This window comes from Motacilla alba, chromosome 5, assembly GCF_015832195.1.
Source record: "Motacilla alba alba isolate MOTALB_02 chromosome 5, Motacilla_alba_V1.0_pri, whole genome shotgun sequence".
NCBI lineage: Eukaryota > Metazoa > Chordata > Aves > Passeriformes > Motacillidae > Motacilla > Motacilla alba.
This window is the reverse complement of record NC_052020.1, coordinates 8,239,847-8,254,514: the sequence shown is the minus strand read 5'-3', so window position 1 is coordinate 8,254,514 and position 14,668 is coordinate 8,239,847. Positions and strand designations below refer to the sequence as shown.

Sequence of the window (14,668 nt, the reverse complement as noted above, 5' to 3'; positions counted from 1 at the left end):
TCTTCCTAATATCCAATCTAAATCCCTCATCTTTTAGTTTAAAACCATTCCCTCTTGTCCTATCACCGTTTGCCCGTGTAAGATGCAGAATCTTTAATTTTCCAGGAGTTTGCAAGCACAGCAAACAGGCTGGAAGAATGATGGACAGCAAGAGTCCTTCATGTGAACAATGCAGAATTTATGGTCAGGTATTGCTGGAATAGGAACAGGCCTGCTCCCAATCCTGGACATCACATGGGAAGTGACACTCCCATAAATCACACATGGATGCTTAATGGGACCAGAGGGGAATTTTTGTTAGTTCTTCAAAGTAGTGCTGGTAATTTTGGTTCCTTTGATTTCCAGCCCCTTTTGGCAATGTTCTGAAAAACCCCTCATACATGCAATTAAAGGAACATCCAAAAAAACTGTCAGGCACACTTGTCCCCAGACACTCCCTCATATTTATAAAACCTCATTAAAGAAGAGAGCTGCTTACTCCTGCAGCCAAGCCAGCCCTTGTGCCAGCGCTGGCAGGTGTGTGTGTGAATATTCCAACGCTGCTTTGTCAGGATTCATCTCTTCCTTATGAGTGAAATCATTTTCATGTCACATGTAGAAAGAAGAAAAAGGATTGTTTTGTTTCCTGGAGATACAGACAACTATAAATCACCTGTAATTAATTATGTGCAGCAGTGAGTATTTCTGTGCTGTTTCTGTGGTATTTTACCTGAATGAGCTCCCCACTTCAGGAAAAAGTGATGTCCCTTTTATTTCTGCTGAGTTAACTATTTCTTATGTAGTTTAAGCCCTGATTTTGCTCCCTCTCAAGCGCCTCAGAGAACATGAGACCACAGAGGAGCCTGGCCAGATGAAATATTTCATCAATCTATTTATCTCTGCATATCTTACAAATGGGAATGTGGTACAATATTCCCACCATCTCAAAATCAATCCCAAAGTCTCCCAAAAAGGAGGCATTTGGACTGAATTTTGCTTTCCCTCCCTGCAGGGCTGGTATGTAAATCCTTACTGTAAATACTGAGCTACATTCCATGGAGCAGTGTGGGGTAAATGGGAAGATCCTTTTATGCCACCTTTAGACTTCTTTGAACTGGAGAAATGGGATGGGGGGAAAGTCCAGATAGATGCTAGAAGTACTAATGGTATTATGGAAGTCTGCAGAGTAAAATTTATAGAAAAACGGGGAGTCTTTAATGGGATGCTTAATTGTAACTTATTTTTATGATAGAATCATAGAATGGTTTGGGTTGGAAAGCTCCTTAAAGCAGATTCCAAGCCCCTGTCATGGGCAGGGAACCTTCTACTAGATCAGGTTGCTCCAAGCCCCATCCAAAAGCTGAAAAAAACCCCAAAATGCATCTATCTGCTGATTATGAGAGATTCAATAATTTTCTGATAGCATTACTCCCTTAAAAAGTAAGTTTTAGCTTCTGTTACTAATCTAGACCCTTTTAGTGGTATTATTACTAGGTATTTTATGTTGAAAGGAATTTTTGGGATCTACAACACACTCCCCTTGCTCAGAGAACCTTGAAACCCCCCTTGCCTGGGGCTGTTTCCAAGCTGGATGCCACCAGGAAGGTAACTTCAACTTCCAGCTCTTCAGTCTGAGGTGGCAACTTGCAAAACCTTACATTTTTCTTTAATCCCTGTGAAGTTTAATACCTACACTTTGCCTTTTGCATTAGGAATGTGTGGGTAAAATTTAGATTTTGAGTTCACCAATGCTTGGAAATGGTTTCGAACTTCAAAAGAGACAAAAAAAAAAAAAAAAAAAAAAACCACAAAAAACCAAACCTCACAATCTTTAAAATGGGGATTAAATTGTGATTATGTTACACCTTCTTTATTCCAGGGAAACCTCTGCCTCATTCCCACAATGAGAGATCAGATGCAGAGGGTCAACCTCTCAGCAGTATCCGAATTTGTTTTCGTGGGCCTCTCTGATGCTCCAGAAATCCGTTTGCTTCTCTTTGTGTTGTTTCTGCTCATTTATTTGGCCACCATGGCAGGCAACATCACTCTGCTCACTGCCATCAGCACTGACTCCCACCTGCACAGCCCCATGTACTTCTTCCTCGGCAACTTATCCCTGCTGGATCTCCTATGTTCCACCATCACCGTGCCCAAGATGCTGGGGGCCTTGCTGCTGGAGCACAAAGAGATTTCTTTCTCTGGCTGCCTGTTCCAGCACTTTTCCCTCATTACTGTGGTGGGCACAGAGATTTTCCTCCTGACTGTGATGGCCTACGACCGCTACGTGGCTGTGTGCCACCCCCTGAGGTACCTGAGCATCGTGAGCACCAAGCTGTGTGCTCAGCTGGCCCTGGGCACCTGGGCAACAGGGCTTCTGAACTCCCTGCTGCACACCTCTCTGGTTTTCACACTCTCTTTCTGTGGTCCTAACAAAATCCAGCAGTATTACTGCGACATTCCTCCTGTGCTGGCCCTCTCCTGCTCGTCCACCCACAGCAGGGAGTTGGTGATCCTGGTGGTGGCCGGGGTGCTGGGGAGCAGCGCCTGCGTGGTCACCGTGGTCTCTTACATCCGTATCCTCCTGGAAATCCTGGCCAGGAAGTCCCCTGGGATCTGGCACAAGGCTTTCTCCACCTGTGGTTCTCACCTGGCCGTAGTTTGCCTCTTTTACGGGACCACCATCTGCACCTACGTCCGCCCTTCCTTCACCTATTCCCCGCACTGGGATAGGGTCGTGTCCATGCTCTATGGAATGCTCACCCCGCTCCTAAACCCCATCATCTACAGCCTCAGGAACAAAGAGGTAAAATGTGCCCTAAAAAGAGTGATCAGCCAGGTGAGAAGGGCTTTAACAAGACAAGAAAACCTCGCTCGGTCTCCACCATCAGCTGGGTAGAAACCACAGTTTGTGACAGATCCTCTCTAACTTTCTGACATATAAAAATTAGATGCTGGAATCCAAATTCATTTTCTGGGCTGCAAAATCCTCCTCTGGGCTGAAAACTCCTTCTTTTGGCTCCCTCTGCAGTTAGAAGGGCGAGCTGTGCACTTCCAGAATCGCACGGCACAGCTTCAGGTCATTTTCACAGGAGGAGAAGAGTCCAGCGGGGAATGCTGTTCTCCACTGAGCACTGAGGACGCCGAGGTGAGAGCAGGCAGGTGTTGGATGCATATTTTAGGGCAGGAATTCTGGGAATTGGTACTCAGGGACACTTAGATACACCGTATGAAAGCAGTTTATATCCCTTTCAAAATAAAACTCCAAATATATTAAATTATGTTTTATGGATCAGCCCTGAAATCGCTCTCCTCTCTCTCTCTCTCCTTGTTGCGTGTCTGTTGTTTGCTGGAATTGCCAGAGTTCCATCTCTGGAGCCATGTTTGCCACTACATTTTTCCTTTTTCCCATTTTTTTCTCCTTGCTGCATCAAATCCTAATGGAAAGAGCGGTGATGCTGCTTCCTGCAGCTCATCCCTCTCTTCACCACCTCTCTTCTTGGTAGAGAAGTAACAAATAATCCATAAAAATGCTGAGATTGTTCTCACTTGAATGACCCCCAAAGTTTATGATGAAATAGGTTTAATAAAATCTCTTTTATTTAGCTACAAGTGGCTCTGAATTTTTAAATACTTTCACTCTGTGATGAGACTTTGTATTAATTGTAGCCTTAAGGTGTCTGGAATGCAAGAAAATTCATCAGTGTGAACAAGATTGCAACTGTGAGCAGGATATTTATGAAGGAAAAAAAATCCTTGTTCCAGCTCTTCCAGGAGCTGGAACAAGGAATGGCTGAATGGTTGGATTTGTCTTTATGCACAACTTTACTCCTGACTAGAACCCCCTGGAACCTGGAATCTGTTCCAGGCTGTTGATGACCCCTTTGGGATGTCCCAGGCACTTCCACAAGGTTCTGAGGGACTTCTGCCAACCACAAGTTGTTGGCCAGGGGAAGCTGCTGGTGCAGCTGGTGAAGGACAATGATGAAGGATCAATTATCCTTCAAATTCCTGCCCTAACTTCTGCACCAACTAAGTGGAGGACGGGAGAGGTGTTGGCCAAGCCATGAATTCTCCAACCAAGGTGTGGAGAAGTTGGGACAAACTGAACTGCTTTGGAAGTTTTTGTTTTCTTTAAAAAGGAGGAAAGTTTCCTTCTCCTCAGTGCCTGTGAAATTGTCCCTGGGGACTTGTTAGAAGGATGAGGGAGGTCCACCAGGAGCTTCCTAAGAAGGTTTTAAGATCATTAGAATCTTCTTCAGGATGCCCAAAAGGGCTTGTTAAGATGAAGGGCCTTGAGTGGCTGCTCCCTGCAGGATTGGAGAATGCTCCTCTTTCCAGAGGTGATGGAATCTAAATGTAGCTGTGTGGAGAGATGCCTAAGGATGGACATCAGCCTGTGTGCAATTCCAAACCCTGGATGCCTTTTAAAAGAAGCATCCCAATTCCCAGATACCAAAATAGAGCCTGATTTCCAGTGTGTGTCCAGATGGGAGATTTTGATGCCTCTCCTGGCTTGTGAAGGTGGAAAGGTTGGATTATCAAGTCTAATTCTGCTACAGTTCCCTCCCTCTCCACCCACCCCAGCCATGTGTTCCCAAAAAGATCCACTGTAAGGAGCTGCTTGCTGCCAGTGGACCAAACAAGGCTCAGAGCAAAAGCTGGGATCGAGTCTTTGGGTAACTTGGCAAGGAATATCTTCCTTCTTTTCTCCTTCTTCCCCACAGGAACTGTGGCTGCCTCATCCCTGGAAGTGTTCCAGGCCAGGCTGGATGGGCCTTGGAGCAACTTGGTCTGGTGGGAAGTGTCCATTAGAGGTTCACTCTTTATCATCAGCTGTATCACCCCTTCACGAATCGAGGTGCTAATCCCTAAATATTCCTCAAAACCGAGATGTCCTCTTTCATTTTCCTCATGCCCAGTAACCTCTGACACTGGAAGGAGACAGCTGTCATTTTCCTTGGCACCACTGGAAAAATTTAGCAGGGCAGGGTCATAATACACTCACCCAGTTTCTGCTCCTCTTTTCCCTGAGTGTCTGCTCTTGGAAATCAATACCCCTGGACTGACTCATCAGCACAGAGATCCTCTTACATTCCTAGAAGTGGAGCTGCCCCGTTGGAATGGGGGTGGGAGTACAGACAGCACCAAGTAAATTGAGGAAAAATACTCTGGCGATGAAATTCCCATATGAGTGATCCTGTGTGCATTTACAGTTTGCTTTTGCCACTGAAAATCAGATTTCACCTATTATTTGCTAATCTCATGTAACTGGTGAGAGACCATTTTCATTTATCTCATAAAGATAAAGGATTCATAAAGATAAAGGATTCCTGAAAATTATGGTGTGCCATCAAAAACAAAAACAAAACCAAAAAAACCCCAAAAACAAAAACAAAAACAAACCCAAAAAAAACCCCAAAAAAAACCCAATAACCAAACTTTTCTTTTTCCTTAAGCAAAGTCCAACTATATTATTTATGTGTGGATTTCATTGCTTGCAATGAAACCAGAGCAGATTTTCCCCTTTAATTTTTTTTTTTTTGTACGGTGCTGCCAGATATGAAAATATGCAACATAAAAGATTATGTGAATGACTTATTTTTCTCCTCTAAAAATAGCACCCACTTGTGAAATTCAGGTTGAGCTACAGTTCTGGCTTTAGAATTCCCAGGACTTTGGGAATAAAAAAATAAATTGCATTTGGTGTGTCAGTGCTATTTTCACCTCCCTTTCCTCACTATTTTTTAATTCTTATAAAAAAAATGGATTCATAGAATCAAGGCTCCTTGTGAATAAACTTCGACCTCTCTGTGGCCACCCTTTAAACACTTGGCTTTAAAAGGCTTTAAGATGAAGGAGTAGATTGGATATTGGGGAAAAATTTATCCCTTTGGGGGTGGTAAAAATCTGCTTGTTTATTAATCCTGTTTTAGACAGCTTTGTGTTATCTCACTCAAGGGTAACCACCTACAATTTTGGAGTTTATACTGCTCATCCAGGCTTCCTTTCTCTGTCCTGCCTAGAATTTATCCTGGCATCAGCAGAAATGTGTATTAACGTTTGCAAAGTGAGGGCTAAATTATGTGCTTTTTCTTGTAAGGTTAAAATAATACCCAGAATTTCTTTCTTAGCAGACTGAATCCAAGTCAAATTCAAGTTTCAGGTAAAAAAGAAGTGTGAGGGGAATTGCTTGGAAAATCTAAAGATATTCGGGTTTGAATATTTAAAAACAATGCTCATGGCTTGCTTTCCATCAATTACTTAAGAATTAATCAGCCGCAGGAAAGTAAAAACACAAAACATTTGTGATAAGTCCCAGAATCAGATGCGACATTTAATTTTAAACTTAATTAAAACTAAAAGCTTTTGTACAGGGAAAATACTTTGTTTGCCAGCTCTGCCATACTCTCTATAGAGAAAGGAATACAATTTTTATATATTTCATCATATTTTTATGGCCTGTTCTGCTGTCACCAAATATCTTTCATGCCTGTTCTCATGCTGCTTTCTTGACGATTTCACCACTTTCATATATTTTTCCATTTTCTCTGTTTGCACGTAGACCAAAAGCCCTGGCTTCCCCTCCCACAACATAATTAGATTTTTATTTCTGCTTAATTGTGTTATGAAATGCTTGTTGGTGGTTACGGGAATGTCCAGCCTGAAGAAGGGAAGGTTCCAGAGAGACTTTGGAGCCTTCCAGTGACAAAGATGGCTCAGCGAGCGGGACTTTGGACAGGGAGTGACAGGACAAGTGGGAATGGCTTCCAACTGACAGGAGGTGGATTTAGATGGAATATTGGGGGGAAAACTCTTCCCTGTGCGGGTGGTGAGGCCCTGGAATGGATTTCCATGGGAAGCTGTGGCTGCCCCATCCCTGGCAGTGTCCAAGGCCAGGCTGGATGAGGCTTGGAGCAACCCGGGCTAGCGGAAAGTGTCTCTGCCATGGAATGTGATGGTTTTTAAGGTCTCTCCCAACCCAAAGCAGTCTGTGATTCTGTGATAATCAGGACTTTTATAAACGCTGGAAATGGTGATTTCTCAGAGGAACAAAATGTTGTGGGTATGCCTGTTCCTTATAAAATTTAGGATGCAATTTGACCCTTCTGTTGCAACATTTTATGTTTGGCACAGTTCCACTGGGATTATCTCAGTGTGCGCTCCGGTTTACAGAGCCCCGGGCGCTGCCCTCCCTCACTCTCCCGCCTGAGGGCGTTTGTAAGGGAACAGCCCCCCCACGGCCATGACACCCGCCCGCGCCTCCCGCTGACGTCATCCCCACGCGACACCGACGCCAGATCCCCGCGGCGCTGCACCCCCGGCAGCGCTGCGGGATGGCGGAAACCGCCCTGCAGGTCCCCGAGTGTCCGTGAGGAGACAACAGCGGTGGAGCCGCCCCGCGGAACCGCGGAGAAGCCGCCGGTAGGCACCGCTCCGCCGTCGCGCCGCTGGGACTACAACTCCCGGCGTGCCCCGGGGCAGCGGCGCACGGAGCGCGCTGATTGGCCCGCGGGGGGGGGGGGGGGGGCAGCGCAGCGCGGGCGCCCCCACGTGGCGGCTCGGCCGGGCCGGGACCCCCGGGATAGCCCGGGATAACCCGGGACAAACCGGGACAAACCAGGACAAACCGGGACAACCCGGCTGCCCCTCGCTCCCGTGCCACGGGCCTCGCCCGGGCTGCCTGAAAGGACAAAGGACCCCGTGCTGGGTCTGGTGGCTGGCAACGGGGCCAGATGCTGCGACCCTTCCCTTCCCTTCCCTTCCCTTCCCTTCCCTTCCCTTCCCTTCCCTTCCCTTCCCTTCCCTTCCCTTCCCTTCCCTTCCCTTCCCTTCCCTTCCCTTCCCTTCCCTTCCCTTCCCTTCCCTTCCCTTCCCTTCCCTTCCCTTCCCTTCCCTTCCCTTCCCTTCCCAGGCAGATGGCTCCAGATGCCTTTCCTTTCTCCCTCCACCCCTTTCCCAGCTCTCTGCCTGTCTCCTGACACCCTGGGCCCAGGATTTTTCTCTCGTATCCCTATTCCTCTTGGTCACTTCTCTCTCCTCTCCCTTTCCTTTGCCTTCCCCTCCCAGATCACTGTGAGCGGGAGGAGCCCTGGGACACAGCAGGGAGATTCCTCCCTTCCCAGGCAGCCTCTGGCAGGCGGGTGAGGTGGAAATGTCACTTGGAAGGGTGCTGGGAGCTTCTTCAGTGACCAACTTCCAGCAGTGCCTTGTTTGTTGACTGAAATCTTAGTGTGGAAACACGATGGGAATGTTAACAAAGTTCTTTCCTGTGAAGGACAGCATCCCTCATAGAGCTGAACTGAACTGAACTAACAGCTGATTAACCTTTCATTCATTTCCTGATTTGTGGTATAAGTTTTTGCAGGTAAAATAAAGATGCTTTTTAAATAAATCATGACATTCTTAGTGTGGTTGCTGTAGATACCAGGCAAAGCTTGTTGTCTGAAAATGGAATGTTACTTCATTCCCAAGGAGGAGGATGAATAAAAGTAATGTGATGGTTGGGAAGAGATCCCACCCACTTCCCAACTCCTCACCCTCGAGGTTTGGTTGCTTTTGGAGGTGCTGTTGCTCAATCCTCATCCTCCAGCCTGACAGGAATGCAGGAACTGCCTGAAACAGAGATCTGCCTGGTTTTGTGTAAGGGTGATACGAGGAAAGGGGTAGAACTGTCTTCTCCCAATTACTTCTGGAAAAAGCCACTTCTGAAGGACCTGGAAGAAGAAGAGAAAGTTTCCAGCTGATGTAAAGTAATGGTGGTGTCACTTTCTCTTCCTATTCCTCAGCCTCTCTGTGCTGGTGCTTCTCACGCTTGATTTGGCTGTAAAAACACAGATTCTGGTAAAAACACAATTATTGTCAAAACACAGATTCTCAGTCCCCTTCCTCCTTCTTTTCCAATCTCTGCAATTCCCAGCTGTGTTCCCATCCTTGTCACTGTAGGCCTGAAAAAAAAAACCCAAAAAACGAAAAAACTGTGTGACAGTTTAGGTTGAAATAACTTAATAATTATGTGAATTAATAACTATGAAAATATAATATAATATAATATAATATAATATAATATAATATAATACAATATAATACAATATAATACAATATAATACAATATAATACAATATATATAATATAATATATACAATATTATTATGAATAAATATTTCCTGAAATAAGTTCAGGAAATGCTCCTTTCTCTGGATTGAGCTGCTTTCCTGGCCTCTGGAATCCAGCAAGAAGGGATTGAACCCTTCCCACCTGAGGAATTTTGCTGTGACAACATTTTTCACCACAGCAAGGCTGGTGATTTGAAGGAGAAGGGTTTCCAGCAGGAAACTCTCAAAGTGGATGTTTTCTCCTGTCCAAGGCTGACAACCTCCCTGTTCCTCTTGAAATGCTTCTATTTATGTGGAGGGAAGTAGGGCCTGGTGACTCCAGAGTAGATCAGAGTAAACACAGGCAGAGAATAAAGTGGGAATTGCCTTTTCCAGGCAGAGTCCACTGCTGGTTAAACCTGCCTGAGGCAGGGATACAGGCAGCAATCCCAATAAGAGCCTGGTAGCTTTTTTTGTGTGGTCATGCTGAGCCTGCTGGTCTTGACTGAACAAAGTTCCCTGGATGAAGTAACAATGCTGCAATTCTGGCTTCTTTCTTCTTCTTCTTCTTAGTCACAGACTGTTTTCCGTGGTGACCTCAGAGATATCCTCGTGGTTTTGCATCCCTCTGCTCCCTCCCGGGCTGTTGTTTCAGCTGGTGTCAGCCCATTGCTCAACCTGCACCTCCTGACTGGAGAAATGCTTCGTCAGAGAACTCTCCCTTCTGGGCCTGAGTGAACATCCTCCCTGCCCCTCGGGGGTCTTGGCATCTTGGGGAAATTCTCTGTGATCACCCTTTGCCCTCGAGTCACTGAGCTGCTCCGTGTGTCTCTAACTCTGGAGCTTTCAGACCCATCCAGTGGCCAAAAGAAACTGGTCCAAAATGCTGTTTTCTGCTAACTTCACGGCCTGCAGAGACACTCTAAGGGGTCAGCAGGGTGGCTGGAGACAGGGACAAGAGACACACGAGGTGTGGGGGTGTTTGTGTCAGGAATGCAGCCTTTTCGGCTGGGGGAGCGTGTCGGAACTCAGAATGTCCCACAGACATTCTCGGACGTTCCAGACCCAGGTCAAAAGCATCTGAGACCCTGGCATGCAGCCAGAGACCCCTGTGGCTTTGAATCTGACCCATGGAACAGTTTACCAACTTTGCAGGAAGAACAAGAAGTCACAAAAGTTTAGATATTGTAGTAGAAGTAGTCACGAAGTAAAGGGTAGGATTTCTGAGTGCTGTACAGGGGGTTTTAAGCCTTGTACGCAGGGGTCCAAGTTTTGTACATGGAGGTCAGGGATTCTAAGATGGAGGGATTTGGGTGTGCCCTGTCCTCTTTCTTTCTCCTTCCTAGCCTCCATGTCTTTGGTGATGTTGGCACTCACAGATTGGATTAGAGTAGAAAGTCACCATTCAATATAGATAGTAGGTATTGGGGAAAAGGTATAAACATGTAGTACGTAATATATGATATAAAAGATGGCACCAGCCCCCTGGGAGGGCAGAGTGCCTTTGTCTGACCTGCTGAACGGGCCACAGCAGTTCAGGAGAAGAATCTTTTAGATAACCAACAATAAACAACCTTGAGAACAGACAACAGAGGACTACTGAGTCTTTCTTCAAAGGCACGGGTTGGAGGAGAGACTTTTCCATCTTTTGGGGTCACCCCAATCCGGGGGTGAACCCCACAGGAGCGTTTCATCTTCTTTCCTCTGAGCCTGCCGTGGGCTGCGTCCCTTCTCAGAGACTTTTAGAAGGAGCCAAGAGCACCGAGCAGCAGGCAAGGAAGGGCCTGGCCCGTGCTAAGTACGTGCAGAGCGGAAATCTTTTTTTTGTTTGTTTTTACTTGTCAGACTGGAAAGTTCCTGATCTGAGTTTCAGTCTTGGTCATCGCTGCCTATTTAGACAGGTTCGTGGCCGTGCATGACTGAGCAAGCCAGTGGGTGGAAGATTCCTCAGGCCAGGCAGAGCATTCCTCTGGCTGCTGGCTGAGGGGGCTCTGAGGCCTTTGCCTCCACAGCTTTCATGGCAGCGTCTTCCCAGGACTCTGACCACGAAGGCCACGGTGCTCTGCCCAGGTTCAGAGCGTCTGAAACGGCCCCGTGGGATTGCTGAGGGGCTCCTGGGGCTGTCCTGACCCCTTATCTCCCTGTCCCACCCAGTGGGTGGCCTCTCTGTCCCTGCTTTATGGCCTGCTGGAACGCTGATATCTGCGGGCACGGCCCAACATCTGCTGAGCTGAGCGCGGCAGCTTCGACACGGTCCTGAAGGCCAACCCGATCCCCAGTGTCACAGCCATTTCTCGCCCCAACAGAGATGATTTCCCCTGCTTGATTTCTCTCTCTCTCTCTGTGCAATTTCCTTGCTTTTTCGCCCCCAGTTTGTTCAGTGGGAGGGACAGCACCGCTGGATCTCTTCCCCACCTTGAGGAAGGAGCTGTGTCTCCAGGACAGCCCTCCACACCTCAGCACTGCCTCGCTGCTCCACAAGCAGCACAACTTCTTTAGGCCCAACTCGAGCCCCTTGAGCTGCTTTTCAGTATTTTTACTTCGATGCCAAGTGGCCTGAGCGTGGCTTAGGAGGAAGTTGCGCCCAGCAGGAAAGGTGGATGTGGGTGTGGAACCTGTGGAGTTGTGGCTGCACCTCTGCATGAACCATGGGAGTGTTTTCAGCGTCCCCTCCCAGCACAGCAGAGCAGGAACAGCTCTTCCCAGAGAAAACTCTCCCTGTGCCTCCCCTCTGATTAGAACATCCCTCTACATGGATTGAATCCCTCCACTTCTTCTGAATGAGCCGTGGAATGAGTTCCTGGAGAGACCTGCTCAGCAGTTTGGGGGTGCCCCCCACCCATCCTGCCCAACAGAGATCAGCCATGGGCCACTGCTTGTTTTTGTGGTGTTTTATCAGGCTGCTGCATGTCCTTTAACTGCCAGCTCCTTGTAAAAGCTTGTTTCTTCTCCTCATGCTTGAAAGCGTTTGCTGCTCGTCCCTTTTTGGGTGGCTGAGTATAAAAGCAGCCTCCTCTGACAGATTTAGTGTCTGCTCAAACTCAGTGCAGCACTAAATCCAAGGAACACCTTTGTGCATCCTCACAAAATTACCTGATGGCCTCAGAGGGGACAAACCTGTTTTTCTCTTTGATTCCCAAGTAAAACTTCTTTTAAAAAAAGAACATTTTACCCATGTATCTAGAATCAAAGCTGCCTGGTGATCCATGAGGCTTCACCACTCACCAGTGTTTTCAAAAAAAAAAAATTCATGCTCAGAAGGAGGGGATTTTTGTGGTATGTTGAGAAATTTCCCCATACTTGTTGACTTTAGATGGGTGGTCTATTTGCAGTTTTTGTACAGTATTTGAAGAAAAAGTTCAATACAACAGAAACAGGGGACAGGAATGATCCCTACCCCCACCCCCTTGTTTTTAACACTGTGAATCTGAGAGAGGGGGGAAAAAATGTGGATGGCACCATGGGAGGACCAAGACACTAGAGCAAATGTTGTGCATTGTGGCCTGTGGTGGAATGTCAACATCTAACTTATTGTGGCTTTTGCAGCTTGGCAAATCCGTGGTGTGAAAGCTCCTGTATGTGCACCTGGGGTACAGGCTGCCTTTGGAATCAGGGATGGAGCTTTTCCCTCACAGATTGTGAAGTCAGTCTGGAAATTAGTTTAAAAAGGGCTTAGACATCCAAGTAAATTCACCAGATCCTGCTTCTGGCTGTGCTGACAGAATTACTAACATTGTTCTTCCTCACCCTCTTGGCTCTAAGTGTATTTTTACAAGGCTTGTAAAAGAAATAAAAATAAATGAAAGGGTGTTCTGGGCAAATTAGAGAATTGCAATCTCCTACAGCATTTTGTTTAGACTGTGTGTAAAAATACTCCAGAGAGAAAAAAAAATCCTGTGTCACAACTTAGAAGAAGTTTGCCTGTCTAAAGAGGGTTTTATATTCCTTGTCTATAAAATCTTGTGATACAAAGCTACAGATTATTCTGTGTTTAGACTTTTTTTCCTGCATAAAAACAGCTTCATTTTCGGTCTCCCAAAGCAAATTTCCCGGCAGAACTTCAAACATCCTTTGTCTGTCTCCCTTTGGAGAGTGCTTTGGAGCCAGCAGCTCTGTGCAGCCCAGGCATTTGCATTCTGTGCTGTAAGTACCCAGTGAAAACTTGTTGCCTAAATCCCGGGTTTCCCACTTGGAAAAATTCGGGCACCTAAAAGAAACAAACTGAAAAGTTTTCACCGAGTGTTTTGCCCAAGGAGCAACAAGAAGGAGTTTCCAGTTAAACTCCTAGAGCAAGTGGAGCCCAGATGTTTTTAGTAAACGGCTTTCAAAACTCACAGTTGAGACCAGTGTCAAATTTCCAGACGCATGATCAACCTTGGAGCCAAGTTTAGAGTTGCTTTTGTGTTTACATAAAGCCTGGAAGCTGAATGACACTGAAGTTTGTGGATGGAGTGGAGGTTCTCCATAACAAATATTTGACTGGATGAAATTTCTCTTATTTACAGGACTTTGAGCTTTGGGGGAAAAAAAAAAAAAAAGGGTTACTGTATTTTTGTTTATTTTACATTTGAGGCATATTCAGCATTTTCTTCCTCACTGGAATTGGAACAGTTGTTGATTTTTAACTGGGATTTGTTATTATTCTGGCCCTTAAACCAGCATGGCAAACTCAAGTGTTTTAAAGCTAGAGGTGAACCATTTCTACAGGTGAGAAATGAAATTTATGCATTCCTGGGCCTTCTGGCTCTCTGCTCACACCAAGGCAGCCCTCTCCCTGAAGGTCTAACTGGATGCCTAAGCCACATGCCAAAGTTTTTGCTCAGGGATTGCATCAGCAAAAATCTGTGTCAGAATTTACTTTGGGCAAATACTGCCCAGTATTTGTTTAGGAGTCCTGTTTTCTGCCCCTTTGGAAAGGTCATGCACGAGAAGGGCATGGGTGGAGTCAGGATAAATGATATTAAAGTAGGGATGGGAGGCATGGAAACTTTCCCTTTGGGTATATCTTGATCTCTGACCTAATAACCTTCTGTATCATGTGCAGACACTCACCAAAGAAGCTCTGATTATTTTTGCATGCTTAAAACCCAGCTTTACTATCCCTAAATGGGTGGATTTTGGGGTCTGTGCCCTGTGTACAGTAGCTGAGCTGTAAACAAGAGAGCTTGCTCCATTGTTCCTGATGGGATATCATCCAAGGGAAAACAGGGATTGTCTTCAACAATTTGAAGCTTGTGTAGGCAGACAATACATTGTTTTTGCCTGTGGGCAGCATGAACATGCCTCTACTTCAGCCCAAGAAAGCAGCTGAGAGGGACATGAATTCAAACCCAGAGAATGGAGCAGGCCCTGGGCAGCTGGGAATGCTGAGGGATAAAAAAGTACTAAAATAAGGGAAGAATTTCTCCCTGAGCAGAAAAGATTTTTTTTTTTTCCCCCTAAAGAACTTTACAAGCATTCTTGGGAAGAAGCCTGCTAGTAGCATCACCTTACTCGGGCTGGGGTTTCCATCAAGTGACTGTGGGGGTACCACTCGTCGGTTTTTTTGGGTCGGGATTGAAGGCACTTGAGACAGTAATTTGTGTTTGGACTCACGT

General features: G+C 46.2%; 1 protein-coding gene across 1 annotated transcript; it reads left to right on the top strand.

The window, feature by feature from the left end:
• The first annotated feature begins 1,894 nt into the window (after positions 1-1,894).
• Positions 1,895-2,875, top strand: LOC119701653 (olfactory receptor 5V1-like). The gene has a single exon (XM_038138646.1). It carries the CDS (start codon positions 1,895-1,897, stop codon positions 2,873-2,875), a length of 981 nt encoding a protein of 326 aa, XP_037994574.1.
• Positions 2,876-14,668: the final 11,793 nt, after the last annotated feature.

Excerpts from the sequence above, each read along its gene's own strand:
- LOC119701653 (XM_038138646.1), top strand. The coding sequence starts at position 1,895 with ATGCAGAGGGTCAACCTCTCAGCAGTATCCGAATTTGTTTTCGTGGGC.